We start from the raw sequence: 16,840 nt of genomic DNA on the forward strand, positions 1-16,840 counted from the left end.
ATCTTGTACTGGAAAAACTGTACAGTATTGTGGGTCACCTTTTTTTTCATTGCAGAGCTTTTTTAAACATGGATTAGATCTAATCTCTTTGTTCCAGGCCAAATAATTACCCAAAACATTTCCCAACACTGCTGCCCCTACTGATCCCGGGACAGTTCCTGAGATCATAAAATGGGCACAGGTACGACGTTCCCATGATCGGCATTCCAGGAAAACTCAACCCATGTGTTTCACTGTCGGTAAAGGACAGTGAGAAGCTGCTGAAGGGCTTTTTACATGAGTCTCTAGACAGCCGAAGCTCTGATGGAGCGTTTCCATGGCCGCTGTTGCTGAGCAATCTAATCCTGTAAACCTGCTAATGAAAGGGAAGTAGCTGGAGCAGGTTGTTATCTGTGTTAACCTGTTGATGACATCTCATTTAGAGCGTGAATATGATAAGCCGATAATCTTCACCTTTCCATTAGCTGGGAAATCACTAATTGTTGATTGGTGAAATGAGCTGATTTCTTTCCTTATAGCTACAGTTGATGTCAAACTCAGAATAGCAGGTTGAAAGTGATCAATTGTTAGTTGAGCAACATGGTAAGTAATAGTTTGGTAAGTAAATGACGTTGTGTATTGCACGGTATGATGGCCTACATTTGAATTCAAGAGGTTGGCAAAAATAGATCTTTGTGAGTGTTTACACGTTTGAAATATTGAGATTAAAAATCTCTTTTTAAGTGTGTCCAGATATCACAAAATATGCCACCAATCAGATTAAAAAGAAATCATGAATTAAGTTTCTGGCCCAATCACATAAGATTTCATCCTTAAAACAGCTGAACTGAAATCTATCCTGTCTTTCTGTTGTAGAGACATTCATGACATTCACTCCACCTGAACCACCACTATAAGATCTATGAAAGACTGAGGATTTCTTCCTTTCTGGATGGAGAAAGGAACCTGGCAATATGTGAGGAAAAACTAGGCCTATCACACGGCTGCAGTGGCATGGGAAAGGAGTGTTGATCCTCTGCAGATGAATGTTACTGGGCTGAGTTCAGCTGCCTGTAATAATCTCCTGCTGGCTTTTCTCCTTCGGCCCTTTCCCCAGTTGGTGCTGGCTAAACATCGACAGGAGGATAACATGCGAGGTGTGAGGGCCAGGACGGCCCCAGTCTGTTATCATTAGATCCCCAGTGTCGGGATAATAGTTTACTTTGCTCATATGTGACTGGGTTTCTTTGAGCATTTCCTTGAACATTGAAATGGGAGAGGGGGGGAGAGGAGGGAGGTGTTGTATTTTCTCTGCTCTCCCCCAGGTCTTTTATTTCAGTGTGGGAAACACCTGCAGTGTGTCAGAGGGCATCTGTTATCCACAGCCTCCTCTTTATTTATAGGATATCCTCTTTGTATGTACATCATGTGTGTGTTTGTACAAGCGACCAAAAAGACAAGCAAACACAAATGAGCTTGATAGGGAAACCTTTTATGCAGATATTTCCTTTGCTGTGGACTCGCCCAAATTTCCAGTCACACATTAAATGATTGGCCCAGTACTCTTATCTATATTGACACATTTTATGTTCTCATGAGATACAGACAGTCAGTAAGGCCACATGACTGTACAAGTTCAAAACTTTGTGGTTTGTGTGTGTGTGTGTGTGTGTGTGTGTGTGTGTGTGTGAGGGAAATGCAGTAATCTATTCAGAATTACTCAGCAAAATCTCCGTCTGTCTTCATTTCACATACGCACACAAGAGGAAGTTAAAATGGAAAACTTTGAACTGTTGAAAGACTGTGATATTTTAGCTTCAAAGCACATTTTTTAACTTGTGACTTCAATCAGCTACTTATAAAATTACATCAGATTTACAAACTAATTCACTCTACGTTTTTACGTTTGGGCCTATTCATATGTAATTCCAGTGAAATGTGAGCCTGTGTTCATTTATAATATGAACACATTTGCCCCTCACTTGTTGACCTGTTTTTTCAGGTTTTGCTGTTACATATGAAGCCGACTTCTATAAATACTTTATAGCCGTATCCTCACACGGCTTCCAGATAATATAGTAAATGTAGGTCCATCCGCGCCCATATTTTCGCTAATAAATCAAGCTAAATGTGACTTATATTAGTTTATGGTCAATACACATTCCGCGCTGGGCAATATGCTAAGCCAATCATGTGAACGCAGAGCTTCAGACACAGCCAATAGCGTTTGGGCGTCCATTATTTTCAGCCAATCAGGAGCGTCCGGGGCGGGGCCAGTGAAGGTGCTTTTAAAATCTCTTGGTGTTTTCTGGTCTGTAAGGAGCACGTAACACGCCGACACGGGGTCCCGCACCTCCGCGTAACATGTGCACACGCCGCCGTCTGTCCACATCGCCCGAAGGAAGAGTTCTCACCGGTGGGGAAAGTTGAAAGGAAAGTACCGGACGACCATGGAAGAAGTCGGCAAAGCTGCCAAGACCAACCCGGCAGCGACGGCGGGCCTTTTGTCCAAGATATTTTTCTGGTAAGTCGACGAAACGTCCCGGATGGGGAACACTGTTAGCTAACGTTAGCGGGGGATTTAAACACACGCCGAGACGGTGTGTCTGTTCACGCTAAAAACATGTAGATTAGCAAATTGTGTTGAACTGTGACATGAACTTGAAGCACTTGCAGAAGTTTAAACTCATAGACACCGGAAGAGGCAGCTTTTAATCGTCATATTAAACGTAGGTTTCCACAGGACTCGGCAGTAGTTCTCACCTGTTGACACTTCCCATGCATGATTTCCGGTTGACTCACTTGCTTGAGCCAAATGGGAAAATTGGACCCGTGCCCTCCCTTTGTCAGACATACATGGCACTGGTTTGTATTGGTGTGATGAAAGCCAGTTTGTGTTGTTAATGTAGCAGTGTTTGGCTCTTTTAAACTTCACAAGAAGTTTAAAGAGCTTAAAGAGAGAGTGCTCATGGCTGCAAGTGCATTTTAAGGTGCTCTAACACCACCATGCAGAACTGATGACCCTGTAAAAAATTATATTTTCTCCATCAGGTGGCTCAATCCTTTGTTCCGCATTGGATACAAACGCAGGCTGGAGGAGGATGACATGTATGAAGTGCTCACGGAGGACCGGTCAATGAGACTGGGACAGGATCTGTGCAGGTACAGAGGCACAGCACACTACCTACAAGCAGCATTTCACAAGACTCACATGGCATATCTGATTTTTGACAAGTCAAAATACATTCTTCCTTCAGATTGTAAATGTAAATGTCAAAGAGCAGCTATAATGACTCAAATCTAAATTAGTGATAACTCTAGTTTGGATTATAACAAGTCAAAAGAAGTTTAGGGTGTCTCAAGGAAAAGATGCAGGTGGAATTAAAAGTCGCTCAGTCTGTCTAATTAAACAACCAACGTCAGAGGAGAGCTGTGATCTAAGATGATACAGACTGTCTTCTTGTGTTTATCAGGAGATATAATATTATTATTATTCTCAGCTTGACCAGCTGCCTACAGAGCAAAGCGACCTTCATCACTAATTCCCTGATGATGACCTCCTTTCAGTTCACAGCACGTCCTGTTATTGGCAGAACAGCCACTCCCATTGTTCCCAAACCGAATGGACCACCGTATTTATCACCATATTTGCAAAGCAAGGTGTCACAGTCAGATGATGCTCACCTCACTTATCTGAAGATATCAATTTTGATTAATCAAAACAGACTTACAGATCTCTCATTCATTTGAATGGAGCCAGTCCGTCACTGCGAAACATCCAGCAGTAACAACTCTGAGCCTGCAAAAGATGCACTGGTGGTGTCCTCGGATTTGGATTTTACACACAGATAGTGATTACTGGGTTGTTTCATGGTCTGTATTCTAGCAAGGTTTTCGGTAGTAATGTAACAGCCTCTTGTCAGCTGTTTAATTGACAGCAAAATCTGAATTTATCAGTAGCCAAAAGAGCATGAAGTCCTGCTGTCACGGGTCATTAGTCGTTGGTTTGTATTTATGCACAGTGTTGAAAAGGGCTGACCCAAGACTGTCTTTGTACTACTCAGCTGAAGAGGATAAGGAGGGAATAGCCTAGACATTTTCTCACTGATACAGATAGTCTATCCACAGAGCTGTGATGGGCTAAAATGTAAAAAGGATGAAAGTTAAACCTCTGTACATGGACTGAATACTTTTGTTGTAGTTTACAGTGTCATTTCTTTCAGAACTGCTGCCTCAAATAGTCACTAGAATGCTAAATATTTATTAAGCTGCTGCTGTAAACAGTCTCCAACAACCATTTCCTCCAGTTTGAGTAATGTTTGCTGAAACTAAGTCCAGCTGTTTTGGGTGAATATTTAGCCAGTTTTAAATGAAAATGTTCATATTTGTGAGCTGTTTTTAAAGATTTCAGTAGGTCTTTTCAGCTTTGTCCTTTAATGGGCTTGAATGTGAAAGGATCCATAAGTAACTGAAAGTTGAAGTGACATGTCTGACCTTTGGTTGTGGTGTTTATGTTGGTTTTGTGTATGACATCATCACTGTTTCAAAAATGTGTGGGAAGGGTTCACACAGGTCACTTTACAAGTGTTCCACTTTACATAAATGCACAATAGTTTCCCAACTACAGTGTCTTTTAAAATTGGATTTCAAACATCTTTCTTCTTCTGTCATTGACACCAGACTGCTTGAATGTGATTTTTATGTCAAAGTGTTACATGCGTGTTATTGAAAGTTGCTGCTTCCCATTTACAGAGGGTGATAAATCCCACCTCTGCAGCTAATGGTAGCATAGTTAGCTACCATCAGCATCCAAGATTAGTGGCTGCAGTTATGAAAATGATCACAGCAGGTTAGAACTTGCTCATCAGGAAGCGAGGCCCGGCTTTTTATCACACAAGCAATGCATTACATAACACAGCAACTTCTGTGTGACAGATACTGGGATCAGGAAGTCCAGAAGGCTACCAAAGAGCTGCGGGCACCTAGACTCACCAAAGCCATCATTAAGTGCTACTGGAAGCCATATGCAGTGCTGGGATTCTTTACCCTCATTGAGGTATGAGTGTTAGCTTTGGAAATGAGCTGAATTGTATTGAATTGAGCTGATGTATGATCTGTTTCTGATGATTTGACATACTGTTCTTTTCTTTAAAGCAAGCAAGATTATTTTAAACCAAGTTTTGCAAGCATTAAGAAAACGCAATAATTACATTGGTTTGTCAGCACCATAGTTAATTTAAAACAAATGTAACAAATAGATTTCATCTCAGCTCACCAGCCAAAGCGCTGCACTTCTCAGTAGATTTAGATCAGAACATACTGTGCTGTTGTTACTCCCAGACCCTTGTGAATAAAATCGTCCGCTGTCGCACTGTAATCGGTGTGTCCTAATGCTCACCCTCCTCGTCTCTTTCCCTGCATATCAGGAGGTCATTAAAGTGGTCCAGCCGGTCGTCTTGGGGAAGATGATTATGTATTTTGAGAATTACGAACCAGACAACAAGAAGGCTCTGCACGAGGCTTTCGGCTACGCGGCTGTCTTGTCTATCTGCACCTTTGGCCTGGCACTGCTCCATCACCTCTACTTCTACCACGTCCAGAGAACGGGCATGAAGATCAGAGTGGCAATGTGTCACATGATCTACAAGAAGGTCAGCAGGAGGACACCATGCTTATGCTTCTTGAAGCAACAGTCGAATGAATGGTGTTTGTGATACGTGATACACACAGTGTGGTTGATGGCGCTTAACCGATGATGATTCCTGTCTTTTTTCTTTCTTTTTTTTAGGCCTTGTGTCTCAGCAGTGCAGCCATGGGGAAGACCACCACAGGCCAGATTGTCAACCTCCTTTCCAATGATGTCAACAAGTTTGATGATGTATGTGAAATAAAAGCCTTTTAGGTAACAGGCAGAAGGGGCTGATATTCTTGCTGCAAGATCAAGGCAGTTCAACTAGCAACAATTTTATATATTCTCAGCGCCCTGTGTAACCTGTTCTCCAGCTTCTACATAGCCTGCAGATACCTTTTAACTGTTAAAGTAAAACGTGCCAGATTGAAATGCAATCAAAGAATTGTATAGAGAAGGGAAGCAGAAGAATACATTTAGTGAAAACTTAACGAGAGTCGGAAATAAACTGTCGGCCAGATGCTTTTGGATCTGTGTTGCAGGTGACACACGTACGGTTGTTTTCAGACTGGAGTGAGAGGTTTCATGTCATTTCTACGAGCTGCATCACTCTCCTCGTTGCATGTGCATTTAAAGAAGGATTTTACAAATAATAGGTGTAGACATGTTAACAGACGTTGATTTTTGCATACCTCTAGATTGAAATCACACAGCTTGTGGCAGCCTGTTTTGCATGGAAAACGAAGTGGGAAAACAAGTGTAACTTAACCGTTTTCTACTACAGAAATCTAATTGGCAGCAGACTATCTAGAGAGCTGCACTGAATCTTATCTAAAAGTTGATAGGCTAATGAAAATACAAGCCTATTTACAAAAGGTGGTTTTCAGAAAGTAAAGGACAGACCACAGATCTAGATATCTTAGTGTGATCCAGTTAAAAGTCTACGTAGACTCTATGTCTGGTGAAGTCTGGTAAACTCAAAGAATGCATGTTTTGATTATCTTTGCAAGTCACCACTTAGTTATTTGATTTGTTGGCTTGATAATAGTTGCAGGATGCCTTGGTGTTGATGGGTGTAACATATTTTTGTATTTCTATCTCACGGTAGCACTGAGAAAAACTGCCAAATCTCTTCTAGCATGAGGTTCAGGCTTGATTACGCTCTGAGCCTTTGTGGCACCGAACCCAGTTTGAGTTGAGTTTCGTTTTAATCAGTGGGTCAGAGCCTGCTGTGAGAACTCCAGTTTCTTGAGGGCATTTTGTTTCTTGGCAAAGGTCTGTTAATTAGACCATGTCATGCTATCATGCTGGTTTGGATTTAAGTCTTCTGAAAGTAACAGTCGAGTCACTCCACTCTTCTTGGAAAAACTGGCCTGTGCTGAATGAGAACAAACGTGGATCTTGGTGATCACTGTATGAGTCAAATTTGTTGGAAGTAGTTTTGTCCTGCTTTTGCTTGCTTTTCCAATCATGCTCCAGCTCATTCATGGTAGCCTCTCTTCATCAGGTCACCATCTTCCTGCACTTCCTGTGGGTGGGACCCCTCCAGGCGGCGGCGGTCATAGGCCTGCTGTGGATGGAGATCGGTCCATCATGCTTGGCAGGCATGGCGTTCCTCCTGTTCCTGATGCCTATGCAAACCATGTTTGGAAGGCTCTTTTCTAAGTTCAGGTAGCACACACACACACACACACAATACAAATCCAGATTTTTCTGTTGTTCAGGTGTTTCACTGGGGACAGTGGTCTTTACTAAAACAACCTGGAAACAGCAGGACACTGCAGAAATTGCAATTTCAGACTGTCAAGTCGTAATCATTAACAGGCCTTGGGGTGTCTCCGTTTCTCAGCATATGTTCGTTGCAAACTAGTTCTAACTGGATTTTGAGGTTTAGAGAAGAATACAAGATGGCCATACACTCAAACCATAAACACCTGTTTATGACCTCGTTCTCATGGCAGCTTGGGTATCACAAGGCTAGTGGGAGCGGGGGAGTTATCAAGCAGATGATATGTGCAATCTGAGTCGACACAGACTGTCTCTGTATTCATCGGTACATGTTATGCTTAACAGTGAGGCTAAAGCTGCATGTCTCAGGCAAAAAGACGAGTGTCTGGTCTTCAGCAGAGGGATGACAGGATTATAAGCTCAATTGATTAACATCAACCATTACACACACCTTATTCAAAAGTAGCAAACAAGGCATCTGGAACTTGTTTCTAGTACTGCATTTCTATGGTTTCAGCCTTTGTTGATGGTTAATGAACCCAGTGGTAGTACTGGACAAGGGTTACATAGTTGTAAATCAATCTCAGTCTTCAAAACAAAGACACCTGAATGTTGGAGCTGCCTGGTTACACACCATCAAACCTGTCACACCTCATTTAATTTAACTTGAAATGGTCCAAGTGGAAAAAGCGGTTTGTTCTAACCGAATCCCAGTAGATCCAGAAGTGTGTGCCAAACTCTGGAGGATTCGTTACACATTTGCAATTCCTCAAACTCATCCTGAAAGTTGTCAAAATTGTTTCTTTACTTTGTTTTTCCAGTCTTTAAGCAAACATCTACTTTTCTTTGCAGGAGTAAGACAGCTGCTCTGACTGACAGCAGGATCCGAACAATGAACGAGGTGGTGTCTGGGATTAGGATCATCAAGATGTACGCCTGGGAGAAACCCTTCGCTGCTCTGGTCTCGGAGGTCAGAAGGTAAACACACGAAAGGATTCTTTGGGTCACAGTTCATAGAAATGGTCAGCTTTAATGTTTTTGCAGCTTTATTGGGCATAGACGGTGTAGTACCTTTCCCAACTGGATTTAGTCACTGACTAATGAACTGTTTACAGCGACGTGAAGTGTACTACTGTGTGTGTGTGTGTGTGTGTGTGAATGATTAAACACTGCATTGCAAAGCACACCCAACCGGCAATGTGCCAGTCAGGTTTTGGAGCACACTTCTTCTCTGAAGTGTGTTTATCAGTCACTAGTGTAATTAGTGATGGAAGAAGGTGACTAAGCTGCTATCACAGGTAAAAGCAGAGCATTTGGCCAATTCTTTTTTTTCCCCACTATAAAACTTCCAAAAATATTTTTTCAAGTGACAAAGAGAAGTGATGCAGTGGAGAATTCAGTCAGAACTAGTTACTGAACACACAGAGTGTGTGTCTCCCACCACATGTAGCCAGTTGTACCTCTAATTTGTCATCCCTAACTGATGTGATCTGGATATAGAGTTCAAAGATGAAAGCAAGTCTGGCTAGATTCATGTGCCTCAGTTAAGGCATTTGTAGATTTGTTGGTAAGATTCAACCATTCATTCTGTATTATTCTGAGGACATTACCATCAGAAGTAAAGCTGTAAGTCAGGCCATGTGTTTATCGGCGCTCGTATGTGTCCTCTTAGGAAGGAGATCTCCAAGATCATGAACAGCTCCTACCTACGAGGTCTCAACATGGCCTCCTTCTTCTGCGCCAGCAAGATCATTGTCTTCCTCACCTTCTCCATCTATGTCGTGCTGGGAAACACCATCTCAGCCAGCCGTGTGTTTATGACGGTGTCGCTGTACACTGCTGTGCGGCTCACCATCACACTCTTCTTCCCCAACGCCATCGAGAAGCTGTTTGAGTGCCGCGTCAGCATCCGCAGGATTCAGGTACAGTGCTTCAATATTTAGACTTGAGTTTTGAAAACTTAAGGTTAGTTTATTATTGGAATTTAGAAAACAGCAAGATTTTTTTTCAGTGGTATCAGTGACATACTAGGTTGCTGCTCTTCATTAAATCTGAGGAAGGAGAAAATAAAAGTGAGCAGACGTTGCTCTTACTTGGACTCGAGATGGGCCTGGCAGAGCTTCAGAGCAACTGTGAATAATTGTAGCTTACAGAAAGGCAAGCTTCTGCAGAATGCCGCCTTGCTTTGCCATCCTGTGCAGATCCCAAACTGCAGCATTACTGTGAAACCTGAATATCTGCACCACCATGTCTGTCTGGAAGTGTTATGCACTGTTGCACTCAAGGATAACTCGTGTATTTTGGAACCTGAGCCCAGTTTTTTTTAGTTTGTTTGTTTTGTTTTTGTTTGGTTGTTGGCTGACTTAAAGGATTAGTTCAGATACAGCAAAATAGTTGTGTAAGCCATAATAATGCAAACAAGATAAGTGACGACGTATGAAGTAAAATTGCTGTTTTGGTCAATGGAGTCTGGTGGCTTTTAACCGAGCGATTAAACAGCTGAAAGTCATTTTGAACCCAGAATATGGGAGAATGGGACCCAGGTTTAAAAATAGCAAAGTTATCCTTTAAACTCAGATGCAGCCCTCCTCTCACACAAGCTTCCTAACTGTCATTTTAAGGTTAAAAAACATCTTTCTATCCAGCTTGTAGTTCCTGTTCTTCAGTTAGCACGGTCCTAAACCTGGTTGTCTTGTTTTCAATGATTAAAGGCTCTAACAGCCCTCCAGCCCTCTCACACCACCATCTCCCTTCCTTTGTATTCTTTTTCTTGTAAAGATATGGTTACTTTTCAGTGTCATCTTAAACCTGGCACTTATGAAACCTTGATCACTCAGTGTGCTTCTTACATAATACTTGTGTAGTCAGTGGAAGTGATTTTACTGTAGCATGACTGATGGGTTAGAACTTGGCATTGACTCGATTCTGTTTTCTTTTTTTTTAAGGAGTTCTTGATGCTGGAAGAGATCACAAAAGGCAGCACTGCACTGCCACAGGATGAGAAGAGGGATGCCCTAGTGGAGATCCAAGACCTGACCTGCTACTGGGACAAGGTCAGATACCTCGTGCTCACTGATATACACACTAGGAGCATCCTGAGCCAATTCACTAAACTAAACCAATCCTGGAATTTCCTTTAACCTTTTACCACCCAGTGTTTGGCTTGTGGGACACTAGTACTGTGTAGAGGACAGGTAGTCCAATGAAAAATATGCATCAATAGAAAGCCTCTTGTCTTTGTGGTCATAAAGATATAATGTTAGCCTGAATATTAGATGACCATGATCATACCACATAAAAGTAAAGCATAGAATACTTCCCACATTTGTTCCTGTCAGGCTTTTGGAAGCTGCAGACATGATTTTTGTCTGACATTTAGCATTTTTCTTTCTTCCTCATAATCTGTGACACCGGCATCTCGTCACGTATGGTTCAGTCTGTTTCTGCTGCTGCTTTAATAATATTACAACAAATCTCAGTGAACTGTGCAGGAGCATTATTAAAGGAAAAATGTGTTGGTGAATTTAAGTTTTTTTCAGTCTTTACAGTCTTGACTTGACTTAGTTGCATCGTTTCTTCTTCATCATAATGTTTACATATGTTTTGTTCCTGCTGCAGAGTCTGGATGCTCCGACTCTGCAGAACATCTCCCTCACTCTGAACTCGAACCAGCTGTTGGCTGTAATTGGACCAGTGGGAGCTGGAAAGGTGGGTTACCTCCTCATGGCATCTTTTCAGAAAGCAGTTAATTGTGACTTGTCGACACTTGAATAAGAGGACTGGTTATGTGGAATAGTTGCGGTGGTTTATGTACACTCATCAGCTTTTCTATGTCCATCCAGTCATCGCTGTTGAGCTCCATCTTGGGAGAGCTGCCTGATGAGAAGGGCGTGCTGAAGGTCAAAGGTCAGCTGACCTATGCCGCCCAGCAGCCCTGGGTGTTCCCTGGAACCATCCGCAGTAACATCCTGTTTGGGAAAGAGCTGAATTCTCAGAAGTACGAGAGAGTCATCAGAGCCTGTGCTCTAAAGAGGGTGAGAGACTCCTCCTTACCTAGATTACAGGAAAAACTGTGCACATGTGGAAAAAAGGTCATAAGATAACATACGTACTAGATAATGAAAAAGCTCAAATAATATACTGTTCATTCAGTTCACCGTACTCCGCTCTCTGACCATCCTGAATCACTAGTCTCTCAAAGCTGGTTACCAACTGGCTCTGTTCACTCTGGCCTCATCAGTCATTAAATGATAGCAGTGCTAACAACACCAACTGATCCAGAGCAGCATATGTACTTTAAAATGAATTATTTTCAGTTATAAAAACGTATAGAAATTATTCTATAAGTGAAGTTACACCCACTTAAATATTATAGTATTACATAATGTTAAAAGAAGTGTGTTCGAGCAAAAGAAGGTAAAAAGCAAAGTCTTTCTACTGATTTGAAAGGTTGTAACTCTTTGTTGAGGCTGAAAAGCCTGGTGCTTAGTGACACAGGCCCCAGTAATGTTGTGATTTGTCTCAATAGTAAGGAAGACAGAAAGGTCAGCTGGCAGCAGGATACTGTCTGGGACACACACAGATGTCTGGTGTTGGAGAGTCATAGCAGACTGCTAATGCTGCTACTGCTAAACCAGACTGTAATTAACATGAATTGATGGGTTTGGAGAACCGACCCAGGGTTTGGTGGCACACTGATCATTTACCGAGAATTTAGATCTACTTTTTGCTGTAGTACCAGTGCCTTTGGTAATAATTGAGAGGTTGGCATGTGTGTTTTTGCACAAATGTTAAACAGAGATGTCAGTTTCTTACTATGAGCAATGAGGTCCTACACAAACACGTTTTCTGCATTTCTGTTTCTCTCCGTGCTTTTCTCTGTGGTTTGAAGCGGGGCGCATGCAGAAAAGATTACATGTACCAGTCGAACTTGTCAATAACATTTTAATCAAAATCTGGTGACAGCGGGGATGTTTGCTCATGGTGCCAGGCTACTGCAAACCACTACATGCAGCTCTGATAAAAGCAGAGTAGGTGACAGGTAAATTCTTAATGGAGAGGTTCACAACCAAGTCAGTCTCCGAATAATAGTAAGGTTTTAGTTGGTACAGCTCATACAGAGCAGATGTACTGTATCACTTGTCCTGTGCTGTCCTTTGAGAAAAAAGGGAGAAAATAATATTTTATATTTTGGTTATTCAACTCTTTGTTAAGGCAGTAATGTCAACATCACACCAAAGCCACAGACTGATTCAGTGTACACATGGGCACCTGACTATTATGTATGAATTTTGAGGCATTGATAAAGCTGAGACCACAATGAGATATTAACTGACACAGGCAGAGGCCATGAGTCTGTACATGTGTGGTTTCTCTAACCAGCTGCTTGTTTGCTAGACCATAAAGAACAGCAGCAACCAGTGCATGAAAGACAATGCCACAATAGCTGGAAAAACAAGCTGACTAGGTGCTGCTCATTCATTCCTCAGGCAACGACAGCAGTGACCTGACAAAAAGGATCCTCAGGCAGCAGATTTATCTTTCCGCCAGTAGGCTTATTGAGTTTGAATGGCAGCTTGATGCACAAAAGGAATTCCACAGCAGAGGCCGAGGTTTCACTGAAGACTATTCTGGACCGTTGCAGCTTTTCTTGTGCTGCTCTGTGGCTTAAAATGTTAGCATGGACCCATTTGTTGCAGTTTTTTTACTTCCTTATTACCACCAGAGGTTGAACTATGACAGCACTTAACTGTCACTGTCACTAGAGGAGAGGCTACTGAAGAGCTGTGTCCTGTGAATGAGTTACTTGTGAGTCCTGTGACTTATTCCACTTATAATTGGGAAGAATGAGCCTAAATTTATCAAATAAAAAACCACCATCACACAATTCTAGTTGTGCTCTGACACAGACCAAAAACACATATAGCATTTTCTTTGATTGGATCTATTATTGTGGTGTTGTCTGACACACACACACACTTCCTCTCATGTAGTGTGACTTCTTGACACCATAAACCAGCTGTTTTCTCACAGATATGTATAAAAAGAGGCGCACGTAAAAGTGAATAAAGTAAATAAAGTAACAAAATAGTGCTTATGCACAGTGGTGTTGAACACTGACCGGTCGGCAATGAGCAGCATTCTCACACATACTAAATAACTCAGTTATTGTCAGCTTATGTAATCATTCACTTTAAAACAAGCAACTGATTTGACCTTGATTTTCTGTGTAACTACAAGTGTGCCTTTGCATAACACAGAGCTTAAAACGCTAAACTGATTTTGAGACACATCTGTCATGTTAAAAGCTATCCGAACATAAATAGGGTGTTTTTACTATTGATTAATCTGCCAATTTGATTATAATCCATAGAAGTGGACTATCAGTCCAGCCGGCTCTGGCTTTAAAAAGAAACATCACTGAATATTCTGAATATAGAAAACTCCTCTGCTGTTGTCACTGAGCACAGCGACATTCATCGTGTTGTTCTGTCCGGTTTGTGCAGGACCTGGAGCTGCTATCAGATGGAGACCTGACGCTGATCGGGGACAGAGGAGCCACACTCAGCGGGGGGCAGAAAGCTCGTGTCAACCTGGCCAGGTAAGAGCTCAGTCCAGATGATTATAGTAAAGCACATGATGGTTAGTTCATTTGTTTTGGGGAATAGTAAGTAGTGTAACCGAATTAAATGAGCAAATCACCTGAAATGAGTGTAAAGTTAAAAACAAATGACGTTACCAGATCTGTGTAAAGTTTACAGTTGAGTTGCATTGTGGGTGACTCTAGCCCTTGTGCGTGTTTTGTCAGGGCCGTGTATCAGGATGCAGACATCTACCTGCTGGATGACCCTTTAAGTGCTGTGGATGCTGAGGTCGGGAGACACCTGTTTGAACAGTGAGAGTCACACCGTCAAGTCTAGTCGGCGTGGTTTCATTCCCTCCATCTTTCTACATGCTCCCATGTGCACATATTAGAGGTCTCACATGCGGTCAAACCACAGCACACAGCATCTATTTGATAACACTAACGGGAAAATACTGGAGTGTTACAGCTACAAAGCTGGAGCGGAAAACCCTCAGCGTCACATCTCACCAGGAGAGAGTTCCTCTAAAAAAGAGGGGCGGAAATGTATCTGCTTTGTTACATAATGTGACGTTTTTTACTTTGTTTATAGCATTTGGGTTACACTGAGCGATAGAATCTGCTCCATTAGTCAGTAGTGTTGTTGTATCATTGTTGTTTGGACTGAATGCATCTCAAGTGAAAACAGACAAAGATCAAAATAAAAGATTTACAGTGTTTCAAAGGCTAGAAGTAAGCCTGAGCCAGGAAGAGGTGCGGTGCTGCTAGTGTCAGACAGACAATTGAAATTGGCCCCCCTCTTCCTCTTATTCTTCCTCTTGGACAATTCCATCCAACAGACCATTATGTAAGGACTACAATCAGGAATAGGAAGGCACACACAGTATTTGGGATCAACTTTTTTTTTTATCAATCTAACATACTTTGCTATAATATGACATGCGCTAAAACCTGACAGCTGTCTTCACTGTGGGTCCTTGCATCAGGTGTATCTGCGGCCTGCTGAAGAACAAGCCTCGTATCTTGGTCACACACCAGCTGCAGTACCTGAAGGCAGTCGACGAGATTATTGTCCTCAAGGAGGTTTGTTCCTCTGCACCCACACTTTACTCCACTCCCAACACAATGGGCCTCAAAGACTTGCTTGTAGAAGAAATGAATGTCGGAGTCTGTAAAATATAGAAAAGATTTTAAAAAGTGTTGAGGTCCCTGGCTGGACTTCAGACTGTGTTAACCATAAATGTTTGTGTATAGATAGTGTGCAGGGTGTCCTAACTGTGTGTCGCATGTCAGGGTCACATGGTGGCAAAGGGGACGTATACGGAGCTGCAGCAGTCTGGCTTGGACTTCACCTCCCTGCTGAAGAAGGAGGAGGAGGAGGAGCAACAACCACCCCCCCAAGACACCCCCACCAGGAGCAGAACTCTGTCCCAAAACTCTGTGCTCTCACAGACCTCCTCTGTGCACTCGGTCAAAGATGGAGACCAGTTACCGGTTAGTGTATCATTTCCCCTCTCTGCATGTTTGCCTGACTTTGAATGCATCACTCTGGTTTCTCCACAGGAGGGCACTGCTGTTCAGTTTATAAATGGATCTAGTGGATCAGTATCAGTCATGATTCCAAGTCAGTGTTGAAATTGTACCTAATAGTGGAGTGTGTGTGTACATACAATAATTATGTATATTGAAAATATTTAAAACTGAAGAAGAAAAGTGTATTTTTCTCATGTTTCTGTTGGACAAACTCTTAGGTTGTCCTAAACTTGATTGATTTGTCTTGCTAAAGTGTTATGTGTTATGAACTGTGAGCCATGTGGGTGTCATCCATACAGGCGGAGCCGGTGCAGACGGTGGTGGAGGAGAGTCGTGCTCAGGGAACCATCAGAATAAGTCTGTACGTCAAATACCTGAGAGCTGGAGCCAACATCGTGTTCCTGCTCACCGTCATGCTGGTCAACATTCTGGCTCAGGTACGCACTAAGCTCAAAGGAGGCCTAACGAGTCGCTTTCTACATGTGACATAACGTAAGCACAAGTACATAAAGTATTCGCTGTCCCCTCTGAAGAACCTGTTGCCTGTTCTTTTTGATCCTCTAGGTCGCGTACATTGTGCAGGACTGGTGGCTTGCTTATTGGTGAGCATGAAAATCTCCAGTATTGGTCTGTTCCTCATAGATCTTTGTATGATTTCTTTTTCATTCTGTGTTTATAACTGTGTAACTTTTTGCCTGATCAGGGCTGACGAGCAAGAGAAGCTGGATGACCTGAACGCCAACAGCACCATCATCCAAAACGGGCAGAACGTCACCAGAGAGCTGAATTTAGGCTTCTACCTGGGAATCTACGGAGGTAATCTGACAACACGCATCATCATTTACTCTGCTCAGCGTGTCACCTCAGTGGCGTAAAGGAGAATATCCTGCTGCTGGTTGTTACAGGTTTGACTGCAGCCACCATCATTTTTGGCTTCATCAGGAATTTGGTCATGTTCAACGTGCTGGTGAGGTGTGCTCAGTGTCTGCACAACCGCATGTTCAGCGCCATACTCCGAACACCTGTGCGCTTCTTTGACATCAACCCTATTGGTGAGCAAAAGTTTAAGTATAATATGTATGTATGATGGTATCTTTAACAAGCCTTTGTTTGAGAAAGAATGTTCTATACTTGAATAATTAATTTATTTCATTGTTACTTGGTTCTTCCTGTTTGTTTTAACTTTCTGAAAGGCAAAAATCATAATATATCATAATATATCTAAATATATCCTTTGTATTTGACAGCCTGATTCCTCTAAGAATGATCCTCATCAAATGCTTATTGGAGCATTAGTTGTGATGGCACTACATTGTCCACTGGAAAGCTAAATGTTTGGCTCAGGTTATTTCCATGCTTTGACATTCTCTGTATTCTCTCCTGTGTCA

General features: G+C 42.2%; 1 protein-coding gene across 1 annotated transcript in view; it reads left to right on the plus strand.

Annotated features, from left to right (window-relative positions):
• Window positions 1–2,386: 2,386 nt before the first annotated feature.
• Window positions 2,387–16,840, plus strand: part of LOC139223575 (ATP-binding cassette sub-family C member 4-like) — a 28,025-nt gene continuing 13,571 nt past the window's right edge. The window contains exons 1-19 of the mRNA XM_070855524.1: window positions 2,387–2,503; window positions 3,031–3,141; window positions 4,915–5,035; window positions 5,406–5,630; window positions 5,768–5,857; window positions 7,116–7,279; window positions 8,189–8,314; window positions 9,009–9,258; window positions 10,282–10,389; window positions 10,955–11,044; window positions 11,179–11,370; window positions 13,843–13,937; window positions 14,145–14,231; window positions 14,906–15,002; window positions 15,213–15,413; window positions 15,752–15,889; window positions 16,017–16,054; window positions 16,156–16,268; window positions 16,358–16,504. Of these exons, the coding sequence (XP_070711625.1) occupies window positions 2,430–2,503; window positions 3,031–3,141; window positions 4,915–5,035; window positions 5,406–5,630; window positions 5,768–5,857; window positions 7,116–7,279; window positions 8,189–8,314; window positions 9,009–9,258; window positions 10,282–10,389; window positions 10,955–11,044; window positions 11,179–11,370; window positions 13,843–13,937; window positions 14,145–14,231; window positions 14,906–15,002; window positions 15,213–15,413; window positions 15,752–15,889; window positions 16,017–16,054; window positions 16,156–16,268; window positions 16,358–16,504 (2,467 nt within the window). The 5' untranslated portion in view covers window positions 2,387–2,429. The remainder of the gene's footprint in view (window positions 2,504–3,030; window positions 3,142–4,914; window positions 5,036–5,405; window positions 5,631–5,767; window positions 5,858–7,115; window positions 7,280–8,188; window positions 8,315–9,008; window positions 9,259–10,281; window positions 10,390–10,954; window positions 11,045–11,178; window positions 11,371–13,842; window positions 13,938–14,144; window positions 14,232–14,905; window positions 15,003–15,212; window positions 15,414–15,751; window positions 15,890–16,016; window positions 16,055–16,155; window positions 16,269–16,357; window positions 16,505–16,840) is intronic.

This window comes from Pempheris klunzingeri, chromosome 24 (assembly GCF_042242105.1).
Source record: "Pempheris klunzingeri isolate RE-2024b chromosome 24, fPemKlu1.hap1, whole genome shotgun sequence".
Taxonomy (NCBI): domain Eukaryota; kingdom Metazoa; phylum Chordata; class Actinopteri; order Acropomatiformes; family Pempheridae; genus Pempheris; species Pempheris klunzingeri.